General features: G+C 38.3%; 1 protein-coding gene across 3 annotated transcripts in view; it reads left to right on the plus strand.

Annotated features, from left to right (window-relative positions):
- The window catches only part of LOC139954108 (uncharacterized), a 56238-nt gene that overhangs the window by 28783 nt on the left and 6671 nt on the right, over positions 1-20784 (plus strand). For 2 of the 3 annotated variants that reach the window (XM_071953766.1, XM_071953769.1), the window contains exons 29-47: positions 519-616; positions 1604-1807; positions 2857-3078; positions 3854-3977; positions 4778-5043; positions 5572-5661; positions 6583-6818; positions 7995-8163; positions 8603-8666; positions 9487-9711; positions 10772-11020; positions 12014-12113; positions 12558-12714; positions 15520-15617; positions 17077-17225; positions 18149-18319; positions 18951-19046; positions 19396-19639; positions 20496-20522. In XM_071953766.1, coding sequence (XP_071809867.1) covers positions 519-616; positions 1604-1807; positions 2857-3078; positions 3854-3977; positions 4778-5043; positions 5572-5661; positions 6583-6818; positions 7995-8163; positions 8603-8666; positions 9487-9711; positions 10772-11020; positions 12014-12113; positions 12558-12714; positions 15520-15617; positions 17077-17225; positions 18149-18319; positions 18951-19046; positions 19396-19639; positions 20496-20522 — 2989 coding nt within the window. The remainder of the gene's footprint in view (positions 1-518; positions 617-1603; positions 1808-2856; positions 3079-3853; positions 3978-4777; positions 5044-5571; positions 5662-6582; positions 6819-7994; positions 8164-8602; positions 8667-9486; positions 9712-10771; positions 11021-12013; positions 12114-12557; positions 12715-15519; positions 15618-17076; positions 17226-18148; positions 18320-18950; positions 19047-19395; positions 19640-20495; positions 20523-20784) is intronic. The other variant, XM_071953767.1, reaches the window with a different exon arrangement.

Consider the following 20784-nt stretch of genomic DNA (forward strand, 5'->3'; position numbering starts at 1 on the left):
ACAGATACATGTATAGGCCACTCTCCTGAATACATTTCTCTGTGATTTTCACGAATTCATTTATAATTATAACAAATTCTTATATAGCGCATTTCACAATAAACCGTATCAATGCGCTTTACATTAGTCTCCTGGTCATTGGGCCAATAACATCCCTTTAATCTTTCTCAGTTCCCATTAGGGAGTATACAGCCCCAAGCTGCCGTGGCGCTCTGAAAGCTTTTCATTCATAATACCAACCTCGACCCTCGCAGGTACCCATTTATACCCCTGGGTGAATAGAAGCAATTATAGTAAAGTATCTTGCTCAAGGACACAAGTGTAACGACCGGGATTCCAACCCACACTCCGGTGACTTAGCACCAGAACTTGAATTCGATGCTCTTAACCACTCGGCCTTGACACTCTTTCATGGCAATAAGAGGGAGGAAGCACAAATTGTCCACAAAGCAGCTCTATTGGATTAGGCCCTGGTCATAGTTTGTCTAATGCGGTATTAATTTGTTTTCCCATTGTAGACGCCATCACGGGATGTGATGCTGAATGCTTACTTGACTAAGAAAGCTGGTCTAGGTACAATCATGAAGAATCCAGAAGAGGTCGAGAAACTCAAACGGTAAATAGCTCATTGTTAATGTTAGTGGTCTCTGGGAACCCATTGACGGAATTAGGAATAAGGGCAGGAGAAGAACTTCATTTGTAGACCAGCTGAATATGAGGACACAACACAACAGGAAAACATCTGAGCTTAGGACGCTGATGCTGGACCAGGATGCGTGGAAGACGACCATCAGAGTTTCCCGAGAAGGCATCGGCTGAAGACATCCTCTCGCTCAACTGGTTTTCATCAAATAAAGATCCATGTTGTGTTGCCATAAGTTATCAACCATTCTGGCGATGACTATAGTAGCAAGCTAGTCAAAACGTTGAGACCAAAAAAGAACTCACTCCATGTTTGTGAAGTTAATAAATACTTAGAGCTAAAGTAGTAGTCCTTGCTTATTTTCTATCTCCCATCCCCAGGTAGTAGAAAAAAAGCAGGAAATTTTTTTCAAACACTGAGAAGTCTCCCAAATTCTGCGGTAGTAGAGCATAAAGGCAAGACATTTATCTGAAGAAAATCTACCTGGCAGTTTTCAGTTTGGACATAACAACCGCTTGTTGCGTGATCGACCGTTTGTTGTGTGATCGACCGATCGCTGGGCGCGCGACCAATAGATCTTTCAATAGAGCAGCGCGAATCGCGCAGATTGACCGATCGCGTCCAACATATACATTTATATAGAACAAAGAATCAAATGGTTCTAAAGACCAGAGGTACGTGTATACTTTGTAAATTACTTACTAGTGTAAATTATATGGACTTTTGTATTGGACTTTGTAGCTTTAACACTCATATCCAAATTTGTATGGACTGTGTCCAGTCTGCGACTTTTTATGTAATTTGTATTGTTTGTAATTTGCTGTAACTGTTATGGAATTTTTGTGCCATCTCCATCTGAGGATGTCGAAGGCGCAAAAGAAATGCAAAAAATTATTATTATTATTATTATTATTAATATTATTGTTATTATTATTACTATTGTGTATTGTAAATCCATAGAAATCTTATCGCTGATTTCTGTCGTCGTTTTATGCGTCGGATGACCCAGTACTCTTTGCGAGGTCAGATCATCGCTTACTTGAACAATATGATGTCACTACTAGAGAACTTCCCTACTATACGCAACGGTAACTTTGTCATTGGCTTAGCCAACGAGAAGAAAACACCGATGGATGACAAGAAAGGATTAGAAACCAATCCAAGGTAAAAGAAATAAACAAAATTAGATCTGGCAATGACTTTTTTGTTGTTGATGTTATTTTAATGCTTTTTTGTGTTCATTTTTTTATGCAAAAGTTTTTTCTCGAACAAAACAAAAAACACAAGTTTGTGCAAGAAGGGTTTTTTCCTTCTTTAGTTATTCTCTCCCAACTTCGATGACTAATAAGTCCAAATTTTCACAGAGTTGTTATTTTATATGGTTATACCTCGTTAACTAACTGTGAAGTTTGATTGGTCGAGAACCAATCACGTGCTGTGCAACAAATATGCCTGTACCATGGCTGCTGCACAGCGCGGCGGGTAACATGAGTGATGTTAACCAGTGTACATCAACTCGATCGTTCCCCGGTTGGTCGATTTCCAGCGTTAAGTACGAAACGGCAGCGGGTTCGAGGGAACAGTGAAGAATAGTTTCTTATTTGAACAACTGTTCGTCTGCTACTAAACTATGCATACTTCGTTGTTATAATGTTTAAAGATAACAACATAACTTTGAGAAGAGGAATAATCATGTTACCAAGGTATAACAATACAATTGTTGCACGCTGTGATTTGGTGTCCATGGGTTTTGTACACCCTCGGGGGAAAATGGCACCCTCGGCTTTGCCTCGGGTGCCATCTTCCCCCTCGGGTGTACAAAACGCCATGGACCTTGTCATAGCGTGCAACAATTGTATAATGCTGGAAAACACCAAGTGTTACTGGTCTTTGACAATTACCAAAGGTGTCCAGTGCCTTCATGTCACATAATTAACAAGTCCTCTTCTAATCGCTATTCAATAAGTTGGTACAGTACTATAGCCAAATCAAACCTGCTGAGTTTGGTGTTTCCAATCTGAAAATTTCTTTAGGATTCCAGAAGATTCAGATCAGAGCGCGTATCCTGCCTGATTCTGCTTAGTTGACAATTGTTTGAAAGCAATATTTTCTGCTCAAGTAGCTCTAAGAAATTGGGCCCAGAGTAGTCACAGCGTGCATTGAGCCTCGGTGACAGGTTAACCATAAACCAACTTCTTATTTATGATCCTCAGAGAACTTAAGAAACGTCCAAGACGTCTTCTATCGCCGGACGGTACTACGTTCCTCAACCTGTGGTTCCTGCCCCATCACACCGAGGTACTCCACATGTTCAAGACCCTGGACGAAGACACCTGTGTGAGGGCGCTTACCCAGTGCTTGCGAATCATCGGATCACTTCATGATATGCTGCAGTATCTCTGTGCACACTCCAAGCTGGGCTGCTCGCATGCAAGGTCTGTTCAAAGTTTCTTTTTTTTATGAAGGATTTTCTGTCGGCTTTATCTCAAAAGTTACATCTCAAAAAGTTACTATTCTTAATTTCCGATAGACTGTGCCAGAGCTGTGCATTGAGAGCAAATGCGATATGTGGAAGTGTCGTGGCCGAGCGGTTAAGAGCACCAAATTCAAGCTCTGGTGTTTTTGATCAGAAGAGGGTGGGTTCGAATCCCCAGCTGTGACACTTGTGTCCTTAAGCAAGACACTTAGCCATTGCTTCGTCAGTTGGATGGGACATAAAGCTGTGGTCCCATGTGTTGTGTAATGCATGTAAGAGAACCCAACGCACTTTTCGAAAAGAGAAGGGTATCGCGTCTGTGTTCCTGGCTGTGGCTGCTGTATGCGCCGTAGAGCCTTGTAAACCCTTATAAGGTGCTAAATAATTGGGTCTCAAAATTCATCACTGCAATAACCTATCTTTCTGAAAGTTTGTATATACTCAGTGCCTTGAGTACCTTGTTTGATACGTGCGCTATATAAGACTTCGATATTATTATTATCATGTGATTGTCAGCCAATTTTTCCCCTTCTAAAAATGCATGTATACACATAGGATAACAGACTAGAATGCGCATTGGGCTGTGCTTCAGAGCAAAAATGGCTTCCAGCAAAGACTCGACCAAATGAAACTGGTTTTACCTTATCGCAACTCTCTCAATAGACAGGTCGGTATTATGCAAGTCTCAAAAATGAGAAAACAACTTATTGGATTTTGTTGTTTTCTTTGACTAGACTCGGGACTCGCAAAATGGAATATGTGACGGCAGACTGGGGAGGCACTGAAGGGATCACTGCTGAGCTTAGAGAGATTCAGAAGCAGATTAACCACTTGGATAATCCCACTAATCCTCAACAGGTAGGAGGAACAAACCTTAAAAACACTACCCTGCAAGGGCCCAATTTCATAGAGCTGCTTACACAGACAACAATGCTTAACATATTTCTGCTAAGCAGAAATGAGCAGGATACCAGACACACTACAAGTGACATATTATTTTGGCTGATAACCTTATTCTGGTAAGCATAATTTTGTTGTGCTTAGCTTACTTTTGAAATGTAATCAGCTGTATGAAATTGGACACTACTCTTTCATTCTCGGTACTGCAAAGGGTCAAAATTGCACTGACACTCACTGGCTGTACACACGTGCCCTGCTGATTGCTTTTAATGTTGAGTACCGATATGTATTGTTTATGTTATGCATAATTTAGTGCCATATGTAAGTTTAAACACTCGCCCAATCAGAATGGATAAACTGTCTCTGGTATTTATGAAACTAAATCAGGGTGTCATTTAATATATTATTGAAAATAAAAATGGGCATTTTATCATGCGCTGGTACCCATCTTAAGACGCTCATGGCGCAGTGACACATCAGAAGAAGGGAAAGTTGGGCAGTCCTCATTAGGTGAGTCTTGAGTGAAGTTTTGAACAGAGAAAAAAAATAAAAATGATCTGGCATATTGTTCAATAAAGAAGGGGCAGCAGAAGTAAATGATCTTTCACTCCACAAGGTTCATGGCCTGGGGTTTCTTTAAAAGATGTTGGTTATTACGGGCACAGACTGGCGAATGGAAAGATAAGGTTGGAGTCCTTCTGAAAGATAAGAGCCTTTCAAAAAATTATTCTTGTTTTGTTTGAATCTTCCTAAATCAGGTTGCTGACTTCCTGTGTCTGAGACGAGACGTCTTATTCTTAGAGTATGATTCAACCATGAGACACTCACTGAGAGAGACTTTCCTCTCCATGGGGAACCTAGCTGCCTATCAAAGCAGCTCAGATAGTATTATATTCTCCCTGACTGGGTTGAGTAACGTCCAGACCCCAAGCCTCTTCAATGCTTACCTGCCGGTACCGGAGCCTTTGCAGCCCAGAGATTGGAAGGCTAGTGAGATCTTCCCATGGAGGGCACATCTTGGGAGGTGAGTCCTAAGGGTCCAGCAGCCGAGTTCACGAAACACTCGGATTAATCCTAACTCGTGTTAGGACGAGTAACCCGTCCTAACTTAGGATGCGTCCTACGTATTTGGATACGGAACTGAACTCATCCTAAGTCCTAAGATTAATCCTAAGTTAGGAAGAGTTTGGTGAAATTGACGGCTGGGGGTGTCGTAGCCGAGCGGATAAGAGGACTGAACTCAAGCTCTGGTGATTCTGTTCAGCAGAGTGTGGGTTCGAATCCTGGTTGTGACACTTGTGTCCCTGAGCAAGACACCTTTAGTTGCTTCTCTCCACTCGGGGGTAAATGGGTACCTGTAAGGGCAGAGATTGTTTTGGCGAATGATTTAGCCTAGTACGCTACATATTGTCTGTGTGGATTGTATTGTCACTGAATGGTACTAGTAGATATGCCGGTAAATATACATTTGTTGACTACAGTGATGCACTTTTCATCTCTTATTTCAAGTCAAACTGATCCAGTATTCTTGTGTTTTTTTTATATCACACAGACGAGGGCCGTTTCCACATCGATTCTTGCGCTGGCAGCAGATTGAAGACAACATGCAGCTCAGCATGTCTGCACTGAGAGATGTAGACAGGTAAAGGACCAGAATTAAATTATCCTTACACCCAATCCAGTCCCCAGGAACCCTCAGACAAGTAGAAACTCTCTCCAACTTCAAAACCAAACTGTAAACTCACTTGTTCAGTCAAATATTTTACCAAAGTAATTTACCTGTGATTTTTCACAGAACTCAGGTAAGTACTGAGTAAACAGTGCTACACACTTTGGTGTCAAACCAAAATGAACAGTCAAATATAGCTAGAAGTACCATCATTAGGAGCTTCTGTCTGACAGATTTGGCACTTTAGACATGTTACAAATGTCCAATACTATTATTATTAATATTATTATAAAAGAGCTGATTAAGCGCAAGAAGTAGTTAGGCAAAACAAAAAATATGTTTACCAGAATAAGGTTAACAGCCAAAATGTCATTCACATAGTTGGCTGCAGGTTACGCCGCTGCACCTTGTAAAACCGTTTAAGGGTTAGATAAACGGGTCTCATATGTTAAAAAAATAGTAAACATTTATGTGTCTCAAAAACCCACCGTAAGTGCTTCGAGACGCCTATACAGCTGTAGATAAAGTGCTATATTAGAACTGATGCTGAAATAAAGGAATCAAACTGCCTCTAGCTATCGCGCAATCTCTTTATCCCCGCTACAAATTTCCATCTATTACAGGGATGTGATTTCTTCTTTTTTAAGAGGAATTCCAAGTGGGTTTTTTCCAGATCAAATTCTCAAAGAAATGGAGATATAACCGTACAATAATGCCCAGATTGCGGGGTAGGGCTTTTAAAACTAAAGATTAATGTTAATATTTGGCGTCATCGTGCTCGCAAGTTTTCAAGCTCAAATGTTTTCGCACTTAACACTTAGAGTTCAGTTTTTTTTTTCTCAGCAGCCAATCACATTCCTGCTATGAAAACTGGACTTGTTTTTCTCTCTTTAGACATGTTGCTCACGGTGAGATCTTAGGAGTCTCTTTACTCATGGAAGACGTCTTACAGAGCGGTCAGCAAGACATTAGTATGGTACCAGACGATAGCGATGACGAAGGGGAGAATCCTAAGGTGACTGGTCAAGTCAAGAGCCCCATGAGGTCACGACCTCGCAGTGCTGCTAGCGTCAAGTCAGTCTCGTCACGACCAGGCAGTGGTGTCGGAGGGAAGGAATCGGGGAAAGATGGTAGGTCTTCAGGTCCATTGTGATCTTGTAATAAACAGGGTCGAATTTCATAGAGCTGCAAAAAAGCCACAGTGAAACTTCCGACAGGCAAAACTTTAATGGAACTCACAAAAAGAAAACATAAAACCCCCACATTTTGTAGGAATATACCTTATGCATTGACGTCATCCAGCCGCCATCTTTGAGGTCAAACGGTGACGAAACAATAGAAAGGCACATAGATTGGCCAATGAACAACCTCCTTTTGACCTCAAGGCGAGGGCGCCGTACTGAAATGACGTCATGTGCATAAGGGCTATTGCAGGTGTGGACTAGGTCTAGGCCGATGCCAAAACTTGTTCCGCTAGTTTACAGGCCTAACAGTCCAACACAAAGTCTAGCCATACTGTGATTTACTAATTTCATAAATAATTGGACCCTGAAATCTTGTTTTGCATCAAACTGTTTTGCACATGCCAACGATGAGACAGGCAATGAAGAGATGTAAAGTTGCTTAAGCAGAAAATACTGCTTAAAAAATCATTGCCTAGCAATAATGAGCAGGATACCAGTCACAAATTGACATGGTATTTTGGGCTGCTAACCTGACTCTGGTTAACGTAGTTTTGTTTTGCTTACACGCAGCTTTTTTTGGTGCTTAAAGGCAATGGACACTATTGGTAATTACTCAAAATACTTATCATTAAAACACCTTTCTTGATTACGAGTAATGGGGAGAGTATAAAACATTGTGAGAAACAGCTCCCTCTGAAGTAACGTAGTTTTCGAGAAAGAAGTAATTTTTCACAAGTTTGATTTCGAGACCTCAAGTTTAGAATTTGAGGTCTTGAAATCAAACATCAGAAAGCACACAACTTCGTGTGACAAGGGTGTTTTTTCTTTCATTATTATCTCGCAACTTCGATGACCGATTGAGCTCAAATTTTCACAGGTTTGTTATTTTATGCATATGTTGAGATTGACCAAGTGAGAACACTGGTCTTTGACAAATAACTTCTTTCTCAAAAACTATGGCACTTCAGAGGGAGCCGTTTCTCACGATGTTTTATACCATCAACCTCTCCCCATTACTCGTCACCAAGAAAGGTTTTATGCTAACAATTATTTTGAGTAATTACCAATAGTGTCCACTGCCTTTAAACCCCAAATAATTGTGAAATTTCTCAATATTTTCAGCCATGGTGAAGAAGTCGCTGTCAAGGACGACAGAGTCAGTCAAAGCGTACTCATTGCTGAAAGATTTCCTGTTGCTATGGAAACGCCTTGAAGTTTTCAAAGCAGAATGGGGTCAACGCAAGCTTGGTGTAGAAGAAATAGCAACACCCACTCTCTACAAGAAGTTCTGGTAAGTCAAGTGTAGTTTTTGTCGCCATTTAATTTGTAAAAACTTTTGTTCTTTTTCTTATTAAGACATACTAGAATGTCCTTACCAATGTAAATTATGATGTGTATGTAATAATAATAGCAATAATAATAATCGGTTTTTATTTTCAGTGAATATTTGATAACCCGTAGGGCCATGTCACACGAGGCAATTTACGGGCAACCAGTTCCAGGCAATCTCCAAGAAGATAAGGCATTCCAATTTAAATGTTAAAATGTTTCTTTGTGGATCGTAAGACAATGTTTTAAAATTGACTCGTGTGCTACCAAAGTGGTCCTGTAGTATGCACTGCAGTTGGTTGCTTCCAAGTTGCCTGCAAAAGTTGCCTCGTGTGACAAGACCCTTACACCCCCAGTCGAAGTGTTTTGAAGTTTATACTTTTTTTGCCTTTTTTTTTTAGCAAACTTTACAAGACGGATATCCTGTACCCAGTCATCAAGATTATTGCCAAGAGATATGGAGAGGTAAGTTATTCTGGATTTAGGAAAATTATAAATAACCAGTGTCTGTTAAAGGAACACGTTGCCTTGGATCGGTCTAATTGGTCTTCAAAAAGCGCTTGTAACCGTTTTTTTTTTTAAATGCATATGGTTGGAAAGATGTTTAAAAAGTAGAATACAATGATCCACACAAAGCTGCCTTGAAATTGCGTGGTTTTCCTTTTACTGCGCGAACTGACACAGTCGGCCATTTATGGGAGTAAAAAATTTGACTCCCATAAATGGCCGACCGTGTTAGTCGACGAGTAAATAGGAAAACCGTGCAATTTCGAGGCATATTTGTGTGGATCATTGTATTCTACTTTTACAACATATGCATTTTATAACAAATGGTTACAAACGTTTTCAAAGACCAACTCGACCGATCCAAGGCAATGTGTTCCTTTAAAGGGACATTACAGAATTGTTTTTTGCTGACAAAACAGTTGCTGGCAGTGTAAGCACTTTATGTTAATCACCATATACATAACATGACAAACTACCTGTAAAAAGTTTAAGATCGATTGGCCATCTGGGTCACTTTGTCTGAAAAAAGACGATTACATATTTTGCATGACATCCATTCAAAACAAAAATGAATAAAACGCTCACTAAGTAATAAGCGAAGTTGGTTTTATTTATTTCTCATCAAATATGACATTTCAGACTGAAACATTTCAAGGGGATGTTTTCTACTATCATCATCATAAGACAATAAGTTTTATGTAAATCTGTTATCTTAAAAAAAAAAAAATCTTGCCAATTCTGTAATGTTCTTTTAACTCTTTGATTGTGTCATGACCAGGTTGATCGCTATGAAGGTATGGTATCGGACTCTGAGCCCATCATAGCCCCCAAGGGTGCCTCTGAGATGGAGATCAGAGCGAAGCAATTGGTCAAACTCCTAGACAGCCTAGAGAATTACATGATCTATGAGCTGAGACGCAAAGTAGCCAGGGAACACTCCTTGGTGCTAGCGGAGAGATCGAGGGAAGAAGGGAATCTTCCTACGGACCTATGGAAGAAACCGGTGAGTTTTATAGATCAACAGTTTCTATCCAAGTATGATTTATTTATTGAATAAATAAATGTCAGGGGTGAGAGTCATTCCTGACAAAAAAGGTTGAAACTAGGATACAAATTGTAGGGTATGTTGAAATGATGGCATGTCTACCTTTTTATAGCCTCAGCGGCCGATTTCACGAAACGCTAGGATTAATCCAATCTCGAGTTAGGACGAGTAACTCGTCCTAACTTAGGATGGGTTCAATTCGTCCTACGTACTTGGATACGGAACTGAACCCGTCCTAAGTCCTAAGATGATTCCTAAGTTATGAAGAGTTTGGTGAAATCGACGGCTATATGTGGACAAAATAACGTCTGAATGTCTTCACCAGGCAAACATAAAAAGTCTGAATTCAGACAAAAGCCTGAATAGATCGATTGCAGTACGTGTCAACGACCGCCATCTTTGATGTATTGACAAGGGAAAAGTGCAGGCATGTACAAGCTGCACATGCACTGTTCCCTTGTTAATTCATCAAGAATGGCTGTCGGAGGCGTATTGCAATCCATCTATAGTAATTTTCTTTGGGGACTGCTACTTTTCTGCAGTAGCTTTGTTATGTAGGCGCACCTAATCTCTATTGTTATTGTGTAGCCTACATGTGGTTTTAGTGCATATTTTAATTTTGTATTTTAAACATTTTTGACTCTGCACCAAAGCCAATCTTCCTCTTACAAACATTGGTTTAGCATCTATGATTGTGAATTGTCCAAATCAAGAAACTATGATTCAGTAACTAGTCAATAATTTCTTATTTTAGGTGTTGTGAAATCAGCGGTTGGATTGGTAGGATTCGAACCCACAACCTTACTCTCAACAAAAACAAAATTTTTTGTATTGGTTTAAAAAGATTATTTTTCCGATCACCACGTGATAACTAGCCGACAATGCTAACATTAGTCATTGTGAAATCAGCAGTTAGCTTGGTAGGATTCGAAAGCACAACCTTACTAACAAACAAACATAAACAATTTTAATAGATGGAATATTTTTTATTAATTTTTTATTGTCTTCCAAATACCAGGTGATCAATGAGCGATTCACAATTGCCAAGCCTCAGATCGCTGAGGATTTTGCCTGGTACCTGATGGAAGTTGGTGACCATCAGGATCAGGATAAGACGCTGACACTTACTTATGAGCAGCTGAACGTAGCTTTGTCCACGCTGGCCACTACAATTATGACAAGGGAGAGGAGCAACTATGAAAATTACTCCATGTTCTATGAGAACCTTCTGAGACAACATCATCAGTTATTGTACCAGAGAGAACAGGTTCGTACATCGACACCAAATATGAAGCGTAGGAAACAACTGTAAATAAATAGTAAACTTGTGGATACAGCTAGGTGTAGGTCTCCTTTTTAGAGAGTGTTGGCTCTGAAAAGAACCGGTGTGGTCTCAACGTATACTCTGCTCGTGTTTTGGAGAATGCTTAAAGCCATTCGACCCTTTCGGTACAGAAAAAAAATAAAGGTTCACAGATTTACAAATAATTTACAGGGTTTATAGAAGGTAATAGTGAAAGACTTCTCTTGAAGTATTATTCCATGAAATGCTGTACTTTTTGAGAAAACAGTAAAACAATATAAATTCTCGTTAGCAAGAATTACGGATTTATTTTAAACACATGTCATGACACGGCGAAACGTGCGGAAACAAGGGTGGGTTTTCCCGTTGTTTTCTCCCAACTCCGATGACCGATTGAGCCTAAATTTTCACAGGTTTGTTGTTTTATATATAAGTTGTGATACACGAAGTGTGGGCCTTGGACAATACTGTTTACCGAAAGGGTCCAATGGCTTTAACTACTGGTGGTAGTGGAGCTTAAAAATTACTTGTGATGCGATCAAGCAAAATGAGTAGTTTAACAACCTACATGTAGGTCATTTTTAATTTTTGGATATATTGGAAGAGAGTATAATCTATGGTTTAATGCTGTTAAGACCCCAATAATGTTACCTTCTTTGGTTCAAAAGGTGTGAAAGTAGAAACACAGAGAGATGAGAATGAAACTGAGAAAAGTTGAATTGTTTATTGAACATACATTGGTACATTTTGTTTCCAATATTGTTTTAAACCCATTTTATGTTTTCTTTATCAGGAAGGAAGTTGCCAATTAAAAAAAAAAAATGAAGACGATCAGAACATACTGATCTAAACGTTCAGTTGTCAACACTACTCGCAAGAGATTTACACATGACACTCTTGCAAACCTCACCCATTAATAATAATATTAATACTAAATATGACATGTTGATATTACAGGAAATCCAGCATCTAAAGAAGGCTTGTAAAGATGCAACTGCGTCAGCGTTAGTAGACGTCCAATGCCAACTAGCTGATAGAAGCCACGAGCTGATCCTAGGTAATGCTGTGACTTACTGTTTTCTTTTAATAATAATAATAATAATCGTTTTTTATATCGCGCTTTACACACCCGAAGGGTGCCACACTTCCAACAATACTACCCCTCGTCACCGGGCCATTAAACCAACTCAGCTCCCTGGGGAATTTCCAGCCTGTGCAACAAATATCCGCTACTCTGCTAAATCAATTACAAGAACCATCTCTACCCTCACAGGTACCTAGTTACCCCTGGGTGGAGACAAGCAATCATAGTTAAGCTTTTTGCTCATCGACACCAGTGTCACGACCAGCACTTGATCCCACACTCAGCTGAACAGAAGCACCAGAGATTTAGTTCGGTGCTTTTATCTGCTCAGCCACGACACCCCACTAAATCACAACTTTCTAGTATTATGTAGGATTAGCCACTGATTAAACATTTCTATTTCTTATTTCACATCAGAAATCACTGCTCTGCGAGCCAAAATTGCTGAAATGAGAGGGATGTCACTGACTCAAGAGAGAGACATCAGAGAGAGGTTGAAGGAGGGCTACGACTCCCTCGTCCAAAAACTCTTTGAGGGTGCATTTGCAATGAAGCTTAACTTTGATGAGTTTGGGTAAGTTTGAAAATGTTATCCTTTTAACGCTGAATCTGATTTGATGACTTCAGCTTTGACTATTGCTAAGGGCGTTACTAAGAATGTCTTATATTTTGATGTATGGTGATGTGGGGATCCAGCTTCAGCTGTACTGGTAGCCACCAAGTATCTCTAACAGTTAGTAAATATTCTGTTTAATTGATATGTACTTGGGGTTTGGAAGTTGGAAAACTTTATCAATATTTGTGCATTTATGCCTACAGCTTTTCTCACGTCTCCTTTTTAAGTCAGAAAACCTGCAGCTTTTCACACCTTCTCCTTTTTAAGTCAGTGTTTTGTTGCTTTTTGTAATTTTTAACAATAATGAATTTTAACTTCTGCCGTGTATTTTTGCGATATTATTAACAAACCTCATTGAATTGAATTGATTTGAATTGAATGGAATTGATATACTTTGAAGCAGAGGGATTGACGCAATTCATTGCGTTGCATTGATTGAGGCCGTGTGACTGGCAGCTACAGCTTACATGTTTGTAATATTTCTCTGCATTTTAAGCACTTTCTTTTGTGTGACTCTTTTGTTCTTGACAGGTTTTGCCTTTTGTCATTCCTAAAGGCAGTTGTATTTGCTGTACTTGCATAATATGTCAATTTGGGCTGTTGTTTCATTTTATGAACATTGTATTGCTTGTCTCAACCTTGTTTACTCAACTTTACTTTTGACAGGTTTTGCCCTTTTTGTCTTCATTTGTCATTCCTAAAGGCAGTTGTATTTGCTGTGTTTGCATAATGTATTAATTTGATGTCATTTCATTTTGTGAACATTGTATTGGTTGTCTCAACCTTGTTTACTCATCTTTGCTTTTGACAGGTTTTGCCCTTTTTGTCTTCATTTGTCATTCCTAAAGGCAGTTGTATTTGCTGTGTTTACATAATGTATTAATTTGATGTCATTTCATTTTGTGAACATTGTATTGCTTGTCTCAACCTTGTTTACTCATCTTTGCTTTTCGCAGGTTTTGCCCTTTTTGTCTTCATTTGTCATTCCTAAAGGCAGTTGTATTTGCTGTGTGTACATAATGTATTAATTTGATATGCTATTTCATTTTATGAACATTGTATTGCTTGTCTCAACCTTGTTTACTCATCTTTGCTTTTCGCAGGTTTTGCCCTTTTTGTCTTCATTTTTCATTCCTAAAGGCAGTTGTATTTGCTGTGTGTACATAATGTATTAATTTGATATGCTATTTCATTTTATGAACATTGTATTGCTTGTCTCAACCTTGTTTACTCATCTTTGCTTTTCGCAGGTTTTGCCTTTTTTGTCTTCATTTTTCATTCCTAAAGGCAGTTGTATTTGCTGTGTGTACATAATGTATTAATTTGATATGCTATTTCATTTTATGAACATTGTATTGCTTGTCTCAACCTTGTCTTCATCTTTACTTTTGACAGGTTTTGCCCTTTTTGTCTTCATTTGTCATTCCTAAAGGCAGTTGTATTTGCTGAGTTTACATAATGTATTAATTTGATGTCATTTCATTTTGTGAACATTGTATTGCTTGTCTCAACCTTGTTTACTCAACTTTGCTTTTCGCAGGTTTTGCCCTTTTTGTCTTCATTTGTCATTCCTAAAGGCAGTTGTATTTGCTGAGTTTACATAATGTATTAATTTTATGTCATTTCATTTTATGAACATTGTATTGCTTGTCTCAACCTTGTTTACTCATCTTTGCTTTTGACAGGTTTTGCCCTTTTTGTCTTCATTTGTCATTCCTAAAGGCAGTTGTATTTGCTGAGTTTACATAATGTATTAATTTTATGTCATTTCATTTTATGAACATTGTATTGCTTGTCTCAACCTTGTTTACTCATCTTTGCTTTTGACAGGTTTTGCCCTTTTTGTCTTCATTTGTCATTCCTAAAGGCAGTTGTATTTGCTGAGTTTACATAATGTATTTATTTGAAATGCTATTTCATTTTGTGAACATTGTATTGCTTGTCTCAACCTTGTCTTCATCTTTACTTTTGACAGGTTTTGCCCTTTTTGTCTTCATTTGTCATTCCTAAAGGCAGTTGTATTTGCTGTGTTTACATAATGTATTAATTTGATGTCATTTCATTTTGTGACCATTGTATTGCTTGTCTCAACCTAATTTAGTCACCTTTGTTTTGTTTAGGCCTACAGTATGCAGACTTTGTACAATATTTGTTCATATTTGTGCTTTTAATTAATCAAATTTAACAATATTTGTCTTTGTATCTCCTGACAGAAACATATTAAGATATGTTATCTTTTAAATACCTGTATGTCTCTATACAAGTCTTATTTTAAAAATAGTAGTACTTATTTCAATAACTTTCTTTTTTGCAATCTTTTTTAAAATTCATGTTTAATTTGTTAGGTGTCATTTAAATATATTTTAGGTGTTATTTAAATATTGTTTAACTGTACTGGGGTGGATTTCACAAAGAGTTAAGACTAGTCTTATCTCGAGTCAGGATGAGTTACATGTACTCGCCCTAACTTAGGAATAGGCTTAAGTTTTTAATATCTCTTAGGACTAGTCATACATGTAGATTAGGACTAGTCCTAGCTTGACCCCTGGGTCCTTAAAGATAGAAGATGTATTTTAATGATGGAACTTAGAATGTTCCTTCACTCATGGTGTGGTCTTCAATACAGTAGGCTTAGTCTTGTAGGGCCGAAGTTCCCAAAATGTGCAGTTATCTAAATGTGTTTATTTGTGGTCTTCCAAACCTTGTGGTTAGAGTTCCATAGTTTGGCAGTTGCTTTGATGTTTTTATTGGTTATTTTTCCAGAGTGCGTCTTTATGACGAAGCATTTGGCATCGTTGGTGAAGTCAGGCAGGAAGCTATGGAAGCCATGAAAAAATTCACCCCAAGAACGGCCGAAAAAGGTAAGTAAATAAAACAATATTGAGCTTATTAGATGTTATGTTTGCATGGGGGATGAACAACGATGTGTGTTAGCACTCTATACATGGTACTTTCCAAAGTTCTGTGAAAAAAACTTACTTACAATATTGAGCTGAATGTCAAAGCAAAAGTATATCCAGTTTGTGGTAAGACTTTACATGTATGTATCTATCTACTTAGCCGTGTAGATTTTTTTCTTTGAGAACTTGTCTTGCGACTAATACTTTATTGTCACTGAGTAGATTTAAGAATTTCGGAGATGACTTTAGCCATGTTCCCATTGGACTTTTTTTTGTTAGAGTACCGCAACTTTTCTGTAGAGTGACAAAATTAAATCCAATGGGGACACATGGTAGGCCTGGGCGAATAATTCGAATATCCGGTTAATGGCGAATAGGTTTTCCTATCCGTAACCGCGAATGCCTTTTTTTTCTTAACCGGATATCCGCATAGGGCGCGAATAGCTATTTATAAACCGGATAGTTCTGTAATTACAACCAAGTAACCGGATATTCTTTAATATCCGAATATCCGCGGACGTCGGGCGACAACTGACATGAATGTTTTGTCTGAATCCTAATGAAACTTCTATTAAGACAGCATAAAACAGCATAAATTAAGTATTTAACTATGCTCACCTCCGTGAAGAGTCAAAACAATGACATTTCTGACGTAATTTGTTCAAAGATTACAAAAGTTTTCCTTCACGTAGAGTCGTCCACGATCAAAAGAAAAAGCAAATCGCCATCTTTAAATTAGATCCGGTCATTTTTATGAATGAACCGAGTGACACTGTCTAAAACTAATATCAATCCGCCCAGAAGATCTCATTCACGAACGAACAGCGCCCTCTAGCGACAAAAATTTTTTTTTTTCTAAATATTTTTTTATTTTAATTTTTTTTATAGCGCCCTCTAGCGGCGAAAAAAACTATTCGAATATCCGGTTAATTTCGGATAGTTGGCCAGCGGTATCCGAATAACAAAATTTCACTATTCGCCCAGCACTAACACATGGTAAACTGTCCTCTGTAAAACTAACATGACGAAAGAGGTCAGGGAAGACTTGCAGGCAGCCAGGGTAACTTATCAGCCGTCGATTCCACCAAACTCTTCCCACACTGACTTATGACTAGTGAAGTTCTGTATCTATAGACGCTACGATGCATTGAACCCATTCTAAGTTAGGATGATTTCTCGTCCTTACTCGAGATAGGATCAATCCTAAGGTTTCGTGAAATCGGCTGCTTTGTCGCTAAAAAGTCCAACAGGAACAGCTCCGCTCTGTGTTAACCTACCGTGACCATTACCAAATTAACTAGCACCTGGGGATCTAGGAAATCGGTTGGGACTACCACTTTCAATTGAGGGGACAATTGCTGAGTGAGTCTCTAATAATTACTACTTTAATGAGATTTCCGTCTTGTCTTTTGTCCATCAGACGAGTCTGGTGTTACACTGAACCAGCGACGTGCTCTCGAGCTTCAAGATTTACGTCACACAAATAACAACATGAACAGACTCTTGCTGAAGATGAAGTCACTTACAAACTGGAGACTAACCAATATCAAAGAAACCTACCAAGGAACGGTAAGTCAGTTTGAACTTTTTATGGCAGAAAAATGTAGATAGACAATATTTAGCATTTTATAACAATTTGTTAACTCCATAGAAAACATCTGTTAATTTCAATCGAATTGGCAATTTTTGAAACAATGCCTCAGGCTTTTTGTTCTTAGGCTTCCCCTTTCCCAGTATGTACTTCTTAGCTTTGTAAGTTTTCTTTTAGGTATTATTTTGAACTATTTTTTATTTTACTCTTATGTACCATACTTTCGATTGTATGTAGCCAGGGCGCCCAGGGAGAACATACATACAACAGAGCATTTGTTAAGCTCAAAGATCAAAGTACTGAAAAAGCAAACCAATTAAACTAAACTACAACGTATTACATCTGATACAAACAAGTGTTAAGAAAGATTTGTTGAAAAATGGCAGAGAGTTACAATTTTTGATGGGTCGGCTGGGAGGTTGTTCCACATTCAGGGAGCAACAAATGAGAAAGTCCGGTTGTGAACAGATTAGAGGGTTCTGATGGTTGAGTGTTCGGGAGAACAGTTCATTAATAACTGATAGGGCTACCCTGGTTAAATAAAACCAAATAAATCAATAAAAATTGTTAAGGTAATATAAACTGCGTCAACCATGGTATTTGTGATAGTGTCAAAACAGTTTGGTTTCGTAACCAGATTCTTGAATGTGATGATCTTGATACTCTCGGTCGGCTACTCAGATCGTTCTGACAATCCTTTTGTTTCATACTTTTCCAATTTGGTCTAGGGATTGTCCGAGAGTGTCAGGGTTATCCTGTTTGTTTATTTGTATGTTTATGTCCCTTATACTGTATAAATGATGTAATTTTTATAAATCTTTTTATCTTATCCATTTTTGGAGGTTTTGAGGAAATAAATAAATTGTTGCACAGTTTCCTTGTACGTTGCTCTTTTTTTTAGATGGATGGCCTTCGTCATGAAGTCGATCGATGCAAGAGGGAGTATCTGACAATTAAGATGATGGCAGAAGAGGAAGTCATCCTACTGAGACAGCAACTTGTATCTCTACGTAAAGCGTTGGCGACGTCTGATAAGGAGCGTGAAACGGTACAGAAACAGCTTGATAAAGAGGTAAGTGAATTTTTTTCTATCTTTGAGAGGAAACAAAATTTTATGCGGTTGGTTCGAATCCCACCCGATTAATATGCCTGTGATTTTCTTGAAAAAGTACTGAGTATACAGTGCTAGCACACATAGGTGTGTATGGGTATAACAAATTTAATAATCTTTTTTCTGTTCAAATTTCCTCTATTAATTTTTATTTTATTTTCAAATCAGGCCATTATTTTGAGGATTTTATATTGTTATTGAACTAGACCCCTTACATTGTCCACCCTTGCTGAGGTCAAACGCGCAGCGCACAACTTTCAGCCAATGATATATCTCCATCGGCCTCAGTGAGGGTGCATTTTTGGGCTAGTGATGTCACATAGACCTTATTGCAAACACTTGGTTCAGGCGCTGTAGGCGTGGAATGAGGTGCATGCTGGTCTAGCTAGCACTCAAGTTTGATCCCTAGCTAGACCAGCATGCACCTCATTCAACAGTTTGCGCTTGTGCAAGGGGTATTTGCGAAAAGGTCTATACAAGGGGTCTATATACAAACCCACAAACTAGAAATCCGAAAGGCAATACTGGATGGTCTTGTTTGATGAGATTAAGCAAGTTACTTGATAACGGCTCATTGTTTTTGTAATTGTAGATGCGTATCAAGCAAGAGAGACAACACAAGATGGAGCAAGAAGCTCGCAGTGCTAGACAGCTAGAGGCAGCAAGGGTATCAAACCTAGAGAGAATGGTAAGCAGAAATCAAAGCTTATATGTATTTGTTTATTTATTTAAAAGAAATTATCCATTATTTATTAAAAATTTATTTATTTATATATTTGTTGATTGATTTATTTATTTATTTCGGATTAAAAATACAAAACATGGTCGGTAGTATCACAAATACCAAAATGACATGCTTACAAAATCAAACATTCAGTTTCACAATCAAAAACAGCAAACTAGGCTAGACATACATATTAACTACTATGATAACAATTCAAATCTAGAAACAGACGACGACCTCACAGTTCACTGTTGAGTAAAAAAGAATTCACAATAATAACAGGATTTTGTTTCAAACCCCTCGTTACCTCTAGATGGATGAGATAGATGACAAGGAGCTTCGTCTACGCATCCTAAGCGAAGAATACGACCGTACGATGCGCCTCTACCAGACCACGCAGGAAAAGGCGCGCAAAGACTCCCACCAGATAAAGAGTCGTCTAGATCATGAACGCTCTCTGAAGTTGGACGCCTTCCAGAGGGTTGATGAGTTACAGACTCAGGTTTATGACTATGAGGTCGCTGTGTCTAGTATGTCTCGACCTTACACTGCCACGAGTGAGTACACCTCAAAACACACATTCTTTACTTCTTTTGTCTGTCTTTTTTGTTATTGTTCATTTCAACGAAAATTAATTTGCATCAGGAATTAAGAATATGATTTCTTATATCATTTCACTGATAATCGAACTACTGGATTATTGATTTATTTTTAGTTGGGAATTGTAGGTCTCATTTAACCCAGTTGGATTATACAGATCTGGACTAAATTTACCGTAACTGAAAACATCGGGTCACAAACAAAAACAAACTAACGTTAATGATCAAAATTGCAAACCATATTTTGAGTTTTATTACCTTTGGCTGCGTTGATAACATATTTTTTTTTTTTTTTTTTTTCAAATGCCAAATAATGAAGTTGGGTTGAAGACTAAACAAAATATAAATGTACTCCATATGGTTTGTTTACTGTTCATCATCATCTTAATAATAATAATAATAATAACAATAGTAATAATAATAATAATAAGGATTTACAGTGTACATTTCTCCAGAAACCCATCAAGTTTTTCAAGGTTTTTTCCAAACTAGGCAGCAACCTTGCAGTAAAAATACCGGCATGGATAATTTGTCATTTTCAAAACTGTTTTTAACTTTTAGGCTAATTGAGTTAGGATAATGCTTAGCTCTTGTAACTTTGAGTGGGTTAGGTTCCCAATTTCGAAAGTTACTATCTCACACTTTATAGGCGTACTTAAAAACTGTATCCCACATTTATTTCTGTGAAAAGACTGACCTGTTTTCTAAAATTGTATTTCTTTTCTCTCTCGCATGATTTCAAATCTTTCTTTCGTTTTGTGTCATCTTTTCGCAATTGTACTCAATGGCCACCATCTTGTCTGCCATTCAACAGGTCTCTTTACACCACGTCAACTGCCTCGTGAGTAAAGCTGATGTATTTTATCACAGTGGACCAAGCATTGCTCCCTGTGGGACCACACTTACTTTCAGGGAGGGTGGAGGGGCAAAACCCATTTTGTAAACTCATTGGTGTAGGCGTCATGCATATTCATGTCTGCTATTTGCATAAGGGTGGGGTATTGCTTCAGTAAGGTTATGTGATCAGTTTATTTGGTGGAGCACCAACAAGAAAACCTGCTGGAGGTCAAAAGTTCAAATCCAACTCTTGCAACAAACTTTTC

Source organism: Asterias amurensis, chromosome 2 (assembly GCF_032118995.1).
Source record: "Asterias amurensis chromosome 2, ASM3211899v1".
Lineage (NCBI taxonomy): Eukaryota > Metazoa > Echinodermata > Asteroidea > Forcipulatida > Asteriidae > Asterias > Asterias amurensis.